General features: G+C 47.6%; 1 protein-coding gene across 5 annotated transcripts in view; it reads left to right on the top strand.

Annotated features, from left to right (window-relative positions):
- The first annotated feature begins 4,050 nt into the window (after positions 1 to 4,050).
- The window catches only part of CCDC85A (coiled-coil domain containing 85A), a 221,846-nt gene continuing 209,438 nt past the window's right edge, over positions 4,051 to 16,458 (top strand). For all 5 annotated transcript variants that reach the window (XM_068981418.1, XM_068981408.1, XM_068981402.1 and 2 more), the window contains exons 1-2: positions 4,051 to 4,308; positions 11,792 to 12,758. In XM_068981418.1, coding sequence (XP_068837519.1) covers positions 4,051 to 4,308; positions 11,792 to 12,758 — 1,225 coding nt within the window. The remainder of the gene's footprint in view (positions 4,309 to 11,791; positions 12,759 to 16,458) is intronic.

Raw genomic sequence — 16,458 nt, 5'->3', positions numbered from 1 at the left:
GGAAAGGGAAGTCATGGACCTTCAGGATGGGCAGGAAGAAACCTGTCTGAAGTGTAGTTAAGTGGAGGGGAACTTTAAGGGCATCAAGGTCAAAGGGAGACACCACCATTCAGGCTCTCCAGGAAGTCAGGTCTCAGAAGTCCCTGAGCGATCATCTCTTAACAGGTAGCAGCTTTATCAGGAGACATACACTGAGCAGCTGGTGGGGGGTGGTCCTCTGATTTAGATCCTCATCCTACTGGACAGAGAGATTGCCTCTGCACCCTGGTTTTCTGAAGTCCCTTGGGGGCAAATCTCTGTGGTTTTCTGACCCTGTCTCCATCCTATGCCCCATGACATGCCCCACCCTTGGTCCTGCGCATATCACTTCAGCGAGTATACACTGAAGTGACATGCCCAGGACCAAATGCATCCACTTCTTCAGGCAAAAATAAGCGTTTTCGTCTCAGATGATCCCATGTGAATCATATGTGAGAGCAGAACTGAGGATAGGGGAAGAGACTCCTGTAGCCCAAACACAGTACACAGGGACACAGGGTACTCCAGAAATTACTACCATAAAAGGCTGAGCAGTAATACAGGGCAGCCTTGATGGCATTACAGCTTGCCTAAGGGGCAGTACTCAGAGAGGAAGTGACTGCTGACCTTAAAATCCAGGCTTCGCTGAGCAGTTCATTCAGTTCAGTTGCTCAGTCGTGTCCAACCCTTTGTGACCCGGTGGATTGCAGCACGCCAGGCCTCCATGTCTATCACCAACTCCTGGAGTTTACCCAAATTCATGTCCATTAAGTTGGTGATGCTATCCAACCATCTCATCCTCTGTCATCTCCTTCTCCTCCCACCTTCAATCTTTACCAGCATCAGGGTCTTTTCCAATGAGTCAGCTCTTTGCATCAGGTGGCCAAAGTATTGGAGTTTCAGCTTCAACATCAGTTCTTCCAATGAACACTCAAGACTGATTTCCTTTAGGATGAACTGGTTAGATCTCCTTGCAATCCAAGGGACTCTCAAGAGTCTTCTCCAACACCACAGTTCAAAAGCATCAATTCTTTGGCACTCAGCTTTTGTTATAGTCCAACTTTCACATCCATACATGACTACTGGAAAAACCATAGCTTTGACTAGATGGACCTTTGTTGGCAAATAATGTCCCTGCTTTTTAATATGCTCTCTAGGTTGGTCATAGCTTTTCTTCCAAGGAGCAAGCATCTTTTAATTTCATGTCTGCAATCACCATCTGCAGTGATTTTGGAGCCCCCCAAAATAAAGTCTGCCACTGTTTCCCCATCTATTTGCCAGGAAGTGATGGGACCAGATGCCATGATCTTCGTTTTCTGAATGTTGAGTTTTAAGCCAACTTTTTCACTCTCCTCTTTCACTTTCATCAAGAGGCCCTTTAGTTCTTCACTTTCTGCCATAAGGGTGGTGTCATCTGCATATCTGAGGATATTGATATTTCTCCTGGAAATCTTGATTCCAGCTTATGCTTCATCCAGCCCATCTCTTTCAGAATTTTCCACAGTTTATTGTGATCCACACAGTTGACTTTGGCATAATCAATAAAGCAGAAACAGATGTATTTCTTGCTTTTTTGATGATCCAGCACAGGTTGGCAATTTGATCTCTGGTTCCTTTGCCTTTTCTAAAACCAGTTTGAACATCTGGAAATTCACGGTTCACGTATTGCTAAAGCCTGGCTTGGAGAATTTTAAGCATTACTTTACTAGTGTGTGAGATGAGTGCAATTGTGCTCATTTGAGCATTCTTTGGCATTGCCTTTCTTTGGGATTGGAATGAAAACTGACCTTTTCCAGTTCTGTGGCCACTGCTGAGTTTTCCAAATTTGCTGGCATATTGAGGGCAGCACTTTCACAGCCTCATCTTTTAGGATTTGAAATAGCTCAACTGGAATTCCATCACTTACATTAGCTTTGTTCGTAGTGATGCTTCCTAAGGCCCACTTGACTTCACATTCCGGGATGTCTGGCTCTAGGTGAGTGATCACACCATCGTGATTATCTGGGTCGTGAAGATCCTTTTTGTACAGTTCTTCTGTGTATGCTTGCCACCTCTTCTTAATATCTTCTGCTCTGTTAGGTCCATACCATTTCTGTCCTTTATTGAGCCCATCTTTGCATGAAATGTTCCCTTGGTATCTTTAATTTTTTTGAAGAGATCTCTAGTCATTTCCATTCTATTGTTTTCCTCTTTCTTTGCACTGATCACTGAGGAAGGCTTTCTTATCTCTCTGTGCTAGTCTTTGGAACTCAGCATTCAAATGGGTATATCTTTCCTTTTCTCCTTTGCTTTTCACTTCCTGTCTTTTCACAGCTATTTTTAAGTCCTCCTCAGAGAGCCATTTTGCTTTTTTGCATTTCTTTTTATTGGGGATGGTCTTGATCCCTGTCTCCTGTACAGTGTCATGAACCTCAATCCATAGTCATAGTTCATCAGGCACTCTGTCTATCGGATCTAGTCCCTTAAATCTATTTTCCACTTTCACTGTATATTGTAAGGGATTTCATTATGAGAAGACTCTACACATGGACATCACCAGATGGTCAACACCGAAATCAGATTGATTATATTCTTTGCAGTCAAAGATGGAAAAGCTCTATACAGTCAGCAAAAACAAGACCAGGAGGTGACTGTGGCTCAGATCATGGACTCCTTATTGCCAAATTCAGACTTAAATTGAAGAAAGTAGGGAAAACCAGTAGACCATTCAGATATGAGCTGAATCAAATCCCTCCCTGGGCAGGAGTTTTTATTTTTCCCTTAAGGCTTTGATGTTTTTCAAACAAAAATATAAAGATCCAGAACTTTCCTTTAAGCTTCTTCACTAAGTAGTGGGTTTTTAGACAAGACAGAGGCCTGCTCTGGTGAGTGTGAGGGTGTGTGGTCCTTAGAGTATTGCCCAGAAGCCTCTTTTACCCCTTCTTAGAGAGTTTTCTTACACGTTCCTTCCCCACAGCCCGCTTATGTCTTTGCCACCGACCTTTTCTTCTGTCCTCCAAAGTATACTCAGACGGTTACCCTCATGTCGTCCTACGCATCTTTCCTGAACCTCAATTTCTTCAAGTAGCTCTCATTTTACTCGCAGCTGTTTCCCCTGCCAGGTAACGAGCCTGGCAGGCAAGGGGCGGAGGGAGCAGTGACTTCGGTCACACGGTGGCGCCCGCGAGCCTCCCAAAGCCCGAGCGTCACGTCTTCTCATACTTCTCCCGCCCCACCCGCGCCGGGGCGCAGAACGAACCGCACCCCCGGCCTTCCCCGGCGGGACAGCGGAGAGCGTGCCTCGGCATCCCAGCAGGCAAGGGAACGGCTGCAGCTGCGTCCGGCCCGCGCGGGAGGTGCGGCCGGCTGCAGGCGGCCCTGGCTGCAGGCTCCTCCTCCTGCCGATCCAGCCGTTTCCCACCCAGCCTCCACCCCTCCTCGGCTCGGCGCTGCAAATCCTAGGCTTCCCTGGGAGCGCCGGCGGAAGTAGCTAAGGCGGTCGGAGGAGCGCCGCCGTCCGTCCGCACGGATCACCCGGGCAGCAGCGGCGGCGGCGCCAGCTTAGCCCCGGAGGTGCCGCGGGGCCCAGCGCGCCCCTGCGAGGCTAGGAGAGAGGCGGGGCTGCAGCTGGGCAAGGGGGAAGAAAGTGAGCGCGTGTGCGTTGTGTGCGTGCGAGAGTGTAGGGGGCGACAGGCTCGAATTAGGGCGGTGGAAAGGGCAGGGGAACCGGGTTGCGGCTCCGCAGTGTCTCCCCGAGCGGCACCCGCTTCCCGGCGCCCCTCACCATGGACCTGCGCGGAGTCGGGATGTGCCTTGGCCGCAGCGCGCGGGTGGCTGCCCGGCCCTTGGGGTGCGCGGGCGCGCGCGCGGAGATGGCGAGGTAGGATGGCCGTCCAGCGCGACCCCTGCCGCCCCAACCCAGCGGCCCCTGGGCGGTGCAGCTGACTCGCTGGAGCGCACAGGGGTGTGGGCGGAGGCGGCCCCGCAGCGCCCGCGTCTTCGGGAGTCGCTTTGCCTTTTCCACCCACTCGCACCTGCCGCCGCGCGGATACCATGTCGAAAGCGGCTGGAGGCGCATCGGCGGCGGAAAGTTGTCCTCCAACCTCTGCCGGCCCGTCTGCGGCCGCTGCCGTGGAGGACCTGTCCAAAGTGTCGGACGAGGAGCTGCTGCAGTGGAGCAAGGAGGAGCTGATCCGTTGCCTGCGGCGCGCGGAGGCCGAGAAGGTGAGCGCGATGCTGGACCACAGCAACCTCATCCGGGAGGTCAACCGCCGCCTGCAGCTGCACCTCGGCGAGATACGAGGGCTCAAGGTGAGCGCTGAGCTCTGCAGGGCGGGGAGGTGGGGCCAGACGACTTTCCCTCCTTCCGTCAACAGGTAGTGCTCCCCTTTCTCCCTTGTCTGCACCCCCCGCTCCCCTTCCCCAGCCCTTTGGAAACTTTTCCAAACTTCGGAGACATTCGGTTCCCTCCTCTTCTCCATATGGGGCGCGCTAGCGTCGAGCTCGGTGGTCCTTTGTGGCCCCAGGAGCGTGCTTCAAGGATGTCGAAAGGCTGGGAGGTCACCGATGGGCACGCGGAATCTTTAATTTCCCAGGAAACCTGGAAAATCGGTGCTTTGGGGAGCCAAGTTACAGCCAGGCAGGAAAAAAAAAACGAGCGAAAGGTTGAGTCCAGAGAGTCTTCGCCCTTGGGGATCAGGGATATGATAACGTTGCTCTGGCGCCACGACTTCTCCATGGGGCAAAAGGTGAAAAAAGGGACAGGGGAGAGGGGCTGACGGGGCGCCCAGGGTGAAGCCCGGCGCCATCCCTGGAGCTGGGCTATGTCTCATCTTGCAGAGAAGCTTAACTCTGCCTTGCCGTTCTGTTTTCTACCTGTTCCGATGCTTTCCTTCTCCTCGAGTTAGACTGGCATCATCTGGGGTTGCCCGACCATACCATTTGCCCCCGATTTGATTATAAGTTCATCTAGCCTGGGGTGAAGGGCAGAGGGACTCAATGCGGGAAGCACAGGGATTTGAAAAGGTAGCTCAAGTATCAGCCAATGATGCTTTTCCTTTCTTTGCTATTAGGGGAAAGAAAAGAACAAAAGAAAAGCAAAACAGTAAAGCCGCAAACCCCCACTAAGTTTCTTTTCTCCTGGAAGCCCCTGAGTGTGCCTGCAGCGTGCCCGCCCCAGTGGCTGCCGCAGATGAGTGGTGGGGAACCGCCCTGCCCCTGTGTACCACAAACTTCCTTTCCTCACTGCTTGCGCTGGTGCCTCCTGGTATTCCTTCCTCTCATTGTTCTTCTTTTGTTTATAGGAAGCCAGACACAAACGAAATCACTGAAGGAACCTGGGGAGCAAATACCCGCAGGCACATGCTGTTCTTGTCCGCTTTCCACTCCCACCCCGCTTCTCAGGCCCTAGACGCCTACCGCTTACCGAATTTCCTCAGCGGTCCAGCTCTAGGATTCTGGGGCAAAGGGGAGTGGGAGGGGTAGAAGGCAAGATGCTCACCTGGGTGCTGGGCCCGCTCCAGGTGGAGATGGCCCTGCCCTGAGGCTCCAGCTGACTGTCATATGGTCCCTAGAGTGGGTGCAGTTGGGAGAATCTCAGTTAGAAAAACCCCAAGGCCTAATCTCTCTTTTGGTTCAATTCATTACTAATGGACTATTTATTAAGTACTAGACTCTTGGGGGATTAGAGGCAGGCCAGGCTAGTGGGGAGCTCATCTCAGAGGTGGATTTGCATCTACAGTAGAATCCTCATTTGGCCAGGAGGGTGAGCTTGGGTAATTAATTTCTCAGAGCTTCATTTTACTCATTAATAAAATGCAAATCATAGTAACCATCGCCTTGGGGGTTGTGACAATAAATTATGATAATGTAGGCAAAGGTTTAATTCTGGACTTGTCTGCGAAAATGGTGGTTATTGTCCTCAGGTGACGATGCATAGGTGTATGTATATGCATCTTCCGAATCAGTCCCAGTTTCCTAGGCAAAGCCGGACCCAAGTATAGTTCATGATCCTCCAATTTCATCTTCTATGGCTTGACCTATAATATGACTTGGAAGAGTTTCTAATTAATTTCCTAGAGATTTTGATAGTATGGAACGTTGACATAAGTGCCTAGAAATACTTGAAAGTTCTTTTCGTTTGTGTGGACTGTGTGTGTAAGTCTATGTGTAAGTGGTGTGGGGAATGGGGGACCTGGTCTTGATTCCAGTAACCTCATTTAGAGGAATACCTGTATGGCCAGTTAAGAGCAGCTATTATACCTCAAGTAGTCTCCCTTGTGGCTGGAATTTGTGACCAGTCCACCAAGTTCAGAAATGACGGGGGCAGGTTACTGCTATCTGACACAGCCTCTACTCCTCATCCACATCATCCCGCCTCCCCCCCCCCCCCCCCCCCCGCCAGGGCTGTGGTAAAGCCCAGTCAAGGGGCCAGCCATCTTCCTTCCCTTCTTCATCTCGGCTCAGAGCTTCCATAGACACCATCATGATCCATAAATGTCATTGACTAAATAAGTAATAGTACATTTATTTTCACTTAATTGGAAGGAAGGGAATTTATTTTTTGCCCTCTGTTGGTTTGGGACTCTCAGCTGAAGACTAAAAGTTTGGAGTAATTAAGGCCATAACACTTTGCTTTCTTTTTTTTTTTTTAATGTCTCTTTCTGTGAGCTGCCTTTGAAATTGCATCTCAATATTTTGAAGGCTACTAGGTGGTACTGTGGCTGTGGACATGGGGAGATGGAAGCAACATTCTCATCCTTTGAGTGGCCTATGACTAAGTCCAAGCATTGGCTTGGTAGTGCAGGGTGGAGCAGTGGAAAATGAAAGGTTTGGGGCCCTGATGATTTGGGTAGCATGGGCAAATAACTCACCTTTTTGAGCTTTTTTTTTTTTCATCTGCTAAATGGGTATATTATTTCTGCATGAAGTTTGATGGAGATTAAATGATACACAGATAAAGAAATCCAGCGAGGTTCAATAGCTTTCTTAAGGTCACACAGATATGAAATGATCCAAGTAAGCTGATTTTTTTTCTTTTGGCTGGTTGACATTCTCTGGTTGGGATGCGTCTTCCTAAAAGGGGTTCGAGAAAGGAGATTCTGGTTAGGGTGCTGATGTTGAAAGGGATGAATTCCCTGAGAACCACGTTCCTGCTCTCTCAACATATACCAGCACTCACAGGGCTCTGGCCTAGAATTTTGGCAGGGGAGGTTGGGGGCAACTGAATCTCTATGGATTTATCTCCAGCACATTAATTTTCCTCCTCGCTCTCCAACACACTAATTCCCCATCCTGCAATGATGGAAAAACAACAAAATAACTCTTTAACCTCAGTTGCAGTACTTGAGGGGTTTCCCTGATGGGGCAGTGGCAAAGAATCTACCTGCCTGTGTCGAAGATGCGGGTTCAGTCGCTGAGTTGGGAAGATACCGTGGCAACCCATTCCAGTGTTCTTGCCTGGAAGATACCGTGGACAGAGGAGTCTGGCGGGCTACAGTTCATGGGGTCACAAGAAGGTTGGACATGACTCAGTGACTGAGTGCACGCACACACACATGCAGTACTTGAGAGCCCTCTGTATGAAATTTGGGATGATGTGAATTTCAAGTGATTATACATTTAGTCTTTTAAAAAGCCCACTTTAGACAAATGGGTAACATCTAGTGGCCTGTTGCAATGTTTAAAAAAAAATACTGTTTTGAAAAAGACAACCCAAGTCTTAAAGTGATAGATTTGAAAAAACTATCTCACAAGGTTATTATCAAGCTGGTTGCTTAGCTATTCATTAGAAGGCAAAGGAAATGGCTAAAAATTGGAGAGTACATAATATTTGCAAGAACCCAGGTGGCACTAGTGGTAAAGAACCCACCTGCCAATGCAGGAGACATAAGAGATGCAGGTTTGATCCCTAGGTTGGGCAGATCCCCTGGAGGAGGGTATGGCAACCCACTCCAGTATTCTTGCCTGGAAAATACCATGGACAGAGGAGCCTGGTGGGCTCCAGTCCATGGGCTCGCAAAGAGTCAGACACAGCTGATACGACTTAGCACGCATGCAATGAAAAAAAGGAATAGTGAATAAATGAAATAAATGAAAAAAGGGATGCTGATAAAACTGAATGAGGCAATACCTATCCCTTCAACCTCAACTAGAATTCTGACATTTGAGCAACACAGGTTTGAATCACTCAGGTCCACTTTTTTAGGGATATTTTCTCTAGTAAATACTGCAGGGCTATGATCTGCCATTGGTTGAATCTGTGATTGTGGATCTGGTGTGTATAGGGCCTACTATAAGTTGCATGGCTTTTCAACTTGGCCAGATGTCAGTACCCCTAGCCCCCAGCTTGTTCAGGGGTCACATGTATATATGTCTCTTCATTTGGGAAGCAGCCCATGGTGGCACAAGTCCTGTTTACTTCCCAGTTCTGGAGAAAACAGGAATAGTTGTAGGATAGTCAAAAGGTAGTATTTTCACATGGGGATTCAGATGAAGAAGAACGTGACTTGAACTTTCTGTGAGATACCAGAATTAAGCTAAATGTGCAAGAATTTTTGAAGCTGAGAAAGATTGATTTTGTTTAGCATCATTTTCTCAGAATATCCACAGCTTCTGATTTTCCATAAAGCACCCGTGGCAAGGGATAATTTATTCTCTTATTATTATAGGCTCCAACACAGCAGGAGCTAGCAGAAAACAATAAGAAGCCTTTTGTCAGTAGCTAGAGCTGTGTCTTGTTTGGATCACTTGCCTAGGGCTTTAAAGGGTCGGTTGCTCCATCAACACCTATTAAGCTTTCACTGTGTGCAGTGCACCAAGTCAGATGAATCAAATATGCAAAGAAAGACATTGAAATGGATTCTTGCCCTCCAGAAGCCATCTACATTAAAAAAGAAAAAAAAAATGATGCCCAATGAATGAGTGCTCTAGGGAGTGTTTCTTACAGGCCTTGAGCAGTGAGTAGAAATTCATTCATTCATTCTTTCAGACCTGGTGCTCCTGCGTACCCAGTGCTCTTCTAGGGCTGGTGGAGTCTTAGAAGTGCAAGCTCTCCGCTTTGGCAAATTCACAGACCGGACAAGGCAGTTTTTTCTAGTTGCAAAGTTAGACCTAATCAGGGTTCCTAGTTGGCTGGTTCAGAATTAAAGGGGGCTAAAGGTAGAAAGGCAGGAGAAAGCCTTTCAGGCCTGGTCCAAGGGTTTCTTCATTTTCCCTGGCAAAGGGGAGGTGATGGAGGCAGGAGAGATGTCAGCTGCAGGGAGAGTGTTTGAAGATCAGTCTGGCAGGGAGAGCTTGAGTTGGAATGACTTAGGGAAGTTAAGGGCTGGGGCAGATCAAGGCTGGGAGGCCTGGGGATGCTTTTGGAGACAGCAGGCCTGAGGTCAGAGGTGGCACTGAGAAGCAGAAGAACTGGATGGGCATTAGACACAAGGAGACAGAGCCATTGGTAATGCTGGGAGCTAGAATCAAGTTGAAAACTAAGCTGCACTGACCCTCTTTCTCCTCAGGCCTTGAGAATCACTCCTGCCTTAGGCCTCATGACTGCCAGGAGGTGCCAGGCATGGTTGGCAGATGTTTTATGTTTACTTTCTAGTCAGTATCAAGGAAAGTGTTGGAATCAGTCTGAGTTTGAGAGAATCAGGTCCCTTCTCCGAGTGCCTCTAGTTCTGGATTGTCTGACAGTCACGAGACCAGAGGTTTTCAGGCTTTGTGAAGCAAGGGAAATCTTAGGTGGCTTCCCCCTTTTACCCTCTCCAAAGGATGGTGCTGCAAGAAACAGCTACCCCTTTTAATCTGTGTGAATGGAGACTAAATGGGGATTTCACAATTAATTCTGACCTTGATTTCAGGTATCCACAGTGGGGGTGCTGTGTGTGGGGTACACAGAGGTGAAAGGAATAGATGGGTCTCCATTCTCATGACTCTGGTCCTGTGAAGAAGGAGACTTGACCAATAGTCACACTCAACCATATGTGATTAGAAGTTGTAAAAAGCCCAACAGAGGGGACGTTGACGGGGTCCAGCATAGAAGAGGACTTCCTTTAGATTGAGTGAAAGTGGGAAGGGCTCATCCCTTGGGCCTGAGACCAGCCAGCATGGGTGGGGCTCAGTGTGTGATGGGGAGGAATGGTCTCACTTTGTCCACTGACTCCATGGGTAGCAGCCGCTATTATCTCCCTCTGCCTAGACTTGTAGCCTAGCTGGTCTTCCAGCTTTCACACTATCCTGTCTCCCTCACTTCAAGTCACTCCCTCCTTCCATCCCCCAGCAAACTCTTTTCTGCACAGAACATTGGTGATTCTTTATAGAATGAATCACATCATGTCAATCCTCGAGCCTCAGCTCATCAACAGTCCAGAATTTTCCTGTGGCCCACATTACCTAGCCCTGGCACCCACCTCGCCTCCCAGACCTCCTTCCTCACTTTGCCCCTCTTGCTCATTCTGCTTTAGGTCCACTGGCCTTGCTGCAGCTTGAGCCACACTTGTCTCAGGGCTTTTACACTGGCCTTTCTCTCTTTCAACAAATGTTTGCTCCTTGATTTCGCCCAGGTATTTGCTCAAATGTTTTCCTTCTCTGCAGAGGTGCCTTCTCTTTATAGATAGTATTTTTTCACCTGTTTTAGTCTTTTTCCCAGCACTTTTTACTATATGACGTTACGTTCTATACTTTTTGCTAATCTTTCCCACCAAATGAAAGCCATAGGAAGGTCAAGGTCCTTCAAGGTCAAGGTCCGCAGTCAATGTCCTTGTTGTGTCTGCTGATCTCTCCCTAGGACCTGGACTAATAATACCTTGCACATAATAGATGTTTACTAAATATTCATGAAGGAATCACCATTCATGCTGGAGAAGTAGGCCAGTTAAGAGGACTGGGAGCCTTTTGAGACTTACAGGATTTTGTACTTTATCCTAAGGGCAGTGAGACCCTTTTAAGCATTTGAAGCATGGGAGTGAGAAGGTAAATTTCAGAGGTAGAGTTCAGGAGATGTGTTTGGCTTGCAAATGGGAGGTGAGGGAGAAGGAGGTGTCAGGCACAACTACAGATTCTCATGAAGAGAAACAGGATGGGTGGAGGTGGCGTGTGCTGAGAGGTGTGATTTGGGGAGGGGACCCTGGATATAACACAAGAGCTTGAGTTTCCATGAGATGCCTGGGACACCTGTGGGGGTTGGGGGTGGCAATAAGGGGCTGGATGTGCAGGATTGAAGCGCCACCAGAGGGCAATTATGCTGCTCCCTAGAGAGGGATCAGGGCTGCGCATCCCATGTCATGGGCTGAACACCAAGGCTGTGTTTCTTGTTTGCGGTGGTGAAAAGTCTGTTGCTTCAGAGCTTTTAAGTCTTTCACAGGTCACAAGTAGCCATCTTTCTTCCTTGAAGGTGAGGTAGGGACCCTTGTCTTTTTTTTTTTTTTCTTTTTTACCGATTTCCTGTTAATGAACTGGCTGCTCCCTCAAGACTGACTGGATGACCTTGGACAGGTGAAGCTTTTCGAGGTCCAGTTTCCCATTCTGTAAAAGACCCATTATAACCATTATCCCCTGAGGGTTTGGTGAGAAGTCGATGAGATAATGCAAGTAAAACATAGGGCAGGGAGCATAATCAATACCCATTATTTTTATTTTTATGTATAGCTATGCATCTTTAGCTTGCTCTCACCTTCTCACTTCCTCCCCTAACATCACAGAGAACTCACCCATTCCAGACTCCCAGGTCCCAGGAAGTCTGAGTCTGGTGCCCCGGCCCATACACGATTATTCCTCCCTTGAATGGCTGTGTGTCTCTTTTCAGGATATTAACCAGAAACTCCAGGAGGACAACCAGGAACTGAGGGACCTCTGCTGTTTCCTGGATGATGACCGGCAGAAGGGCAAGAGGGTGTCCCGGGAGTGGCAGAGACTGGGCCGGTATACAGCGGGGGTGATGCACAAGGAAGTGGCCTTATACCTGCAGAAGCTGAAGGAGCTGGAGGTGAAGCAGGAGGAGGTGGTGAAGGAGAACAGGGAGCTCAAGGAGCTGTGTGTGCTGCTGGACGAGGAGAAGGGCACGGGCTGTGCGGGCAGCCGCTGCTCCATCGACAGCCAGGCCAGCCTGTGCCAGCTCTCCGCCACCACAGCACCCTACGTGCGGGACGTGGGCGACGGCAGCAGCACTTCGAGCACGGGCAGCACCGACAGCCCCGACCACAAGCACCACGCGAGCGGCGGCAGCCCCGAGCACCTGCAGAAACCCAGGGCGGAGGGCAGCCCGGAACACTCCAAGCACGGGAGTGCCAGCCCCGAGCATCTGCAGAAAGCTAGGGCCTCCGGGACCCCAGATCACCCCAAAGCTCTCAAAGGCCCCAGCCCCGAGCACCACAAACCCCTGTGCAAGGGCAGTCCAGAACAGCAGAGGCACCCACACGCAGGGAACAGCCCGGAAACGCTGCCCAAGCACGTGCTGAGCGGGAGCTCTGAACACTTCCCGAAGCACAGGCCCGGGGGCAGCCCCGAGCACACCAGGCACAGCGGAGGGAGCCCCGAGCATCTGCAGAAACACGCCCTCGGTGGGAGCCTGGAGCACCTCCCCAGGGTCAGGGGCACCAGCCCCGAGCACCTCAAACAGCATTTTGGAGGGAGCCCAGATCACAAACACGTGGGTGGAGGAGGAGGCGACAGCGGCAGCGGCAGCGGCAGCAGCAGCAGAGAGGGCACCCTCCGAAGGCAGGCGCAAGAGGATGTGTCAGCCCATCACCGGAATGTCTACAGTGGCATGAACGGTGGGTCAGTACGTGCTGCGGAACTGGGGCAACTCTGTAGACAGTTAAGATGATGAAAGGCTTGCCGGCCACCTAAGACAGTGCAGGTGCCAGCAGGCGCTGGCCTGGAGGTGGGTGGGGAAGGGCAGCATACATTTGCCCCCAGATTATGATGTGTGTTACTCCCCCTCCATTTGTCCTAGGTTTATGCATTTATCAGGTAGCCTGGAGAATGTTGGGGAGGAGGGGACAGGGGAAGGAGGACAACAATAATTCTGTGGGACCCTGAGTAGTTAGGGTGAGATCTTGGTCACTGAAGATAAAAACAGAACCAATATAAGATTTCTGTATCTTGAACATTTTCCTAGTTGCCTATAGTTTCTACAGGGCTCTACTGAGACTGGTGACCAAAGCTTTTTGAATCCAGTTAACAGCTTATGTGCAGGAAGAAATAAGTATTTATTATGAAAAACAATAACACTAAAAAAGAACTAGGACATCCTTAAATGGCATGAAACTGGGTTGCCACGTGCCTGTAAACATGCCTTACTTTACCTTGAGGATGTTTTGCATTGTGTTGGGGACTTTAACAGGAATCTGTGACTTTTCTTTCCATCTGGAGTGAGTCAAATGATTTCCTTCCCAGTTCAGTCAAAACCCACCCAATCCTCTCACCAAAGTTCCTCAAACGTATTCTGAGTAGCATGCTCTTTTACATTGTGAGTCGTCTTTCTGGTTGTTTAAACGTTCCCTTTAAAATGTACAGATGTGTTTGGACATTCTTTTGCTTTCCAAAACTTAACAGCCACTACCTTTGCTGAAGCAGCCCTAAACCTGACTCCAAACCTTTTGGAAGAGGTTTAATTTTCTGCATCTTGGTTCTGAAACCACTTTGAACTCGAGAGAAAATAGTTTTCTGTTTAACAAAAAAAATCCTCACAGTTCTTTTATGTTACATGTGACCAAGTTAGAACTAAAACGACTGGTTTTATGAAGTGGAGTTTTTGCATCCAAAAAATTTCAGTATCTGAGGTTTTTCACTTTATTTGAAAGCTGCCCCAGAGTCTGTGTGCAGTCAGCTCTGAGCAGTGGTCGAGGCCACCAATTTAAGCAATGACACAAAGGGGTAAATTTTCAATATTATACTTGGGGATTTACCTGTTGGATTTCATTTCATCCTAATCTCATAGTGCTGAAAATTGACTCGTGAAGCTTGGCTTCTAATACATCCAATATTTTAAGCACAGATTTGGAACTGGAAAGAGCAGGAAAGGGCGGATGCTGTTGCTTTCTCAGTTGTGTGTGCTGGGAGGTGGAAGCCAGGAGAAGCCAATTCACTGTTGTGTTGAGGCCGCCGTCTAGCTGGCGGGGGCTTTTACTTTGCTGATGGAGCCCTCCCTTGCACTTGCTCTTTCTTGGGGAGGTGGAGGAGCGGCCTGATTGCAGGGCAGCCTCAGTTGTGTAGTTCTCGCAAGAGATGAAAGTCTTTTAAAAAGATATTTTGGTTGTATTACTGTCACAGAATCTATGTATCATCAGCCATGAAACTTGACTTCAGGGGTAATGGGTTAATGGGAAGGTAAAGTTGATGACTTCCATTTCTTGATTATTTTTTAACTAGCATGACAAGTAAATGTGCACACTATTTTGAAGAAATTTTGTATCTTGAACCAAAATAAAGATTACTTAAGGGCAGGTGGTTCACTTACAAAATAATTCTTGCAAAAGGACTCATTTAAATAAAGAACTTCTCTAATTAATGTGCGATTTAACTTACCAGAAGGGATTTTAGGTGCAATTTTTAAGCAATTTGTGCAAAGTAAGGCCTGTCTCTAGATTGAGAGGACATTACATCATGGAATCTTATTGCCTGAGTTCAGACAAATTTCAAAGGAAAATTATTAAAAAGATTTTTTAAAAATTTAGTTAAAAATTTGATGTAACATAGATGTATTCTTTAGAATGAAACCATAGCTTCTTGTTTACTTCAGGTTTTCTCTTTCAAAAGTGACAAATCTTCTGACAGTTGATATCCTCACCAAAGTGCATTTGTAGTCCATTTGCATTGCATTTTTATTTCTGTAATTAATTGGAAAATGAAGAGGCGCAATGAGATGTTTATGGATCATCAGCCTGGAAACTTGGGCACTGGTAGCTTGTGTTTATCCTGCTGTTACAAATTAATTTTTTGTATGGATGGTAAGACATGACTTTTCAAATTTTTAAATCCCCACACACTTTAGTTGAATTACTGGCTTATAAACAGATAGGAATCAGGAGCCAGGTAAATCCCAAATTGCAAATTTGCTGAGTCATTTACAGAGTCCTTCAGTGTGGGGTTGGAGAGATGGGTGTTTTGGATGAGCGTTTAAATGTTTTTGCTTGAACACAAAGCAGGTGAAAGTTGTGAGGGGGTCATCTTGTGTGATTTGGCAGGTGTAGCGTCACTCCCGACTTACGGGTCTACTGGTAAGCCATCCCTAGTTGTGACGATTATATCTCCAGACGGCTGTCAAAGTTTCCTGGGGTAGCGAGATGGCAAAATTGCCCCTGGTTCAAAATCACTGCTTTCGAGCAGTGTTTTTCAGTTTGGCTGCAGGTTAAAATCACTGGGCTGACTTTGTAAAAACACTGATGCATGGACCCCACATTCTGATGAACGTTGATTTGTTCTGGCACTGTCCTGTGGGCACATTGTAAAAAAGAACCTTCAGGTGATTCTAATGAGCAGACCAGGTGGAAGCCCCTAGCCAAGGTGCATGGTTGTTGGATAAGATAGGTTGTTGTGAGGGAAGCTCTTAAACACCTAGGCAGCCTGGGAAGAAGGAAGTTCTTTCCTTTGTTGAACTCCAGAACTGAGAGGACTGATCACAGCAGCTACTGAAAACCTGTACCCCTCAAAACCCCAGCCTAAGGCTATCTTTGGGAGTGTGGGTTGAAAATTTGAGTTTTTGGTGGGTGGGATTATTAGGTTAATTTGGGGAAGCTCTGACATACGAATCATTTAAGGCTACTTTTTAAAGCCTTCAAATCAAGATAAAGAAGCATGGGGGTTTCTAACTTATTTCCAGTGGATGCTTACAGTGCATGTAGATCACATGGGATCTGCCATCCTAATGGCTTTTTCCCGCAAGACAACCCTGCATTTCAGATCTCTCAGTGTATAGGTTTTACCTTGAGTTTTAAGATTGCTTCTGATTCTCTGTTGAGGTTACTAATGAGTAGATGAAAGATGCTGATAACACGAAAATGGCCTTGTCTGTTAGGAATGAGATAACCTGTGTGTGGAAGAGCCCAGCAGGGTTTCTCTGAAGCAAGGTTGACTGTGAGTTCAGTAGTGGTGCATTACAGCATGAGTGGTTGCTCTCATTCATCTTTTGTTTTTGCTTAGAAAAAGTCAGACCACCACTTATGAATGCATTGGACAATAGAAATTGACTGTCTCTTGGGAGAAAAATGTCAGCAGTTACAGTTACAGAAATACTACAGAACTGATTTTAAACTGAGGTTCTCTGACTATATTTTCTATTGTGTGAGCTAACACAAGAGGGTTAAAGACCTTGATAATAGTTTTTGATCTTCAGGCTTCAGTATGGTAATTTGGTAGCCTTATATACACTTTGATAGGACAGAAATTTTAAGAAATTTTGAAAAATATAATCGATTATACTCTACCTGTTTATTCAAAGCATGTTGCATTTATCATAAGAATAAATTTGAT

Source organism: Capricornis sumatraensis, chromosome 1 (assembly GCF_032405125.1).
Source record: "Capricornis sumatraensis isolate serow.1 chromosome 1, serow.2, whole genome shotgun sequence".
Classification (NCBI taxonomy): domain Eukaryota; kingdom Metazoa; phylum Chordata; class Mammalia; order Artiodactyla; family Bovidae; genus Capricornis; species Capricornis sumatraensis.
This window is presented reverse-complemented; position numbering and strand designations above follow the sequence as displayed.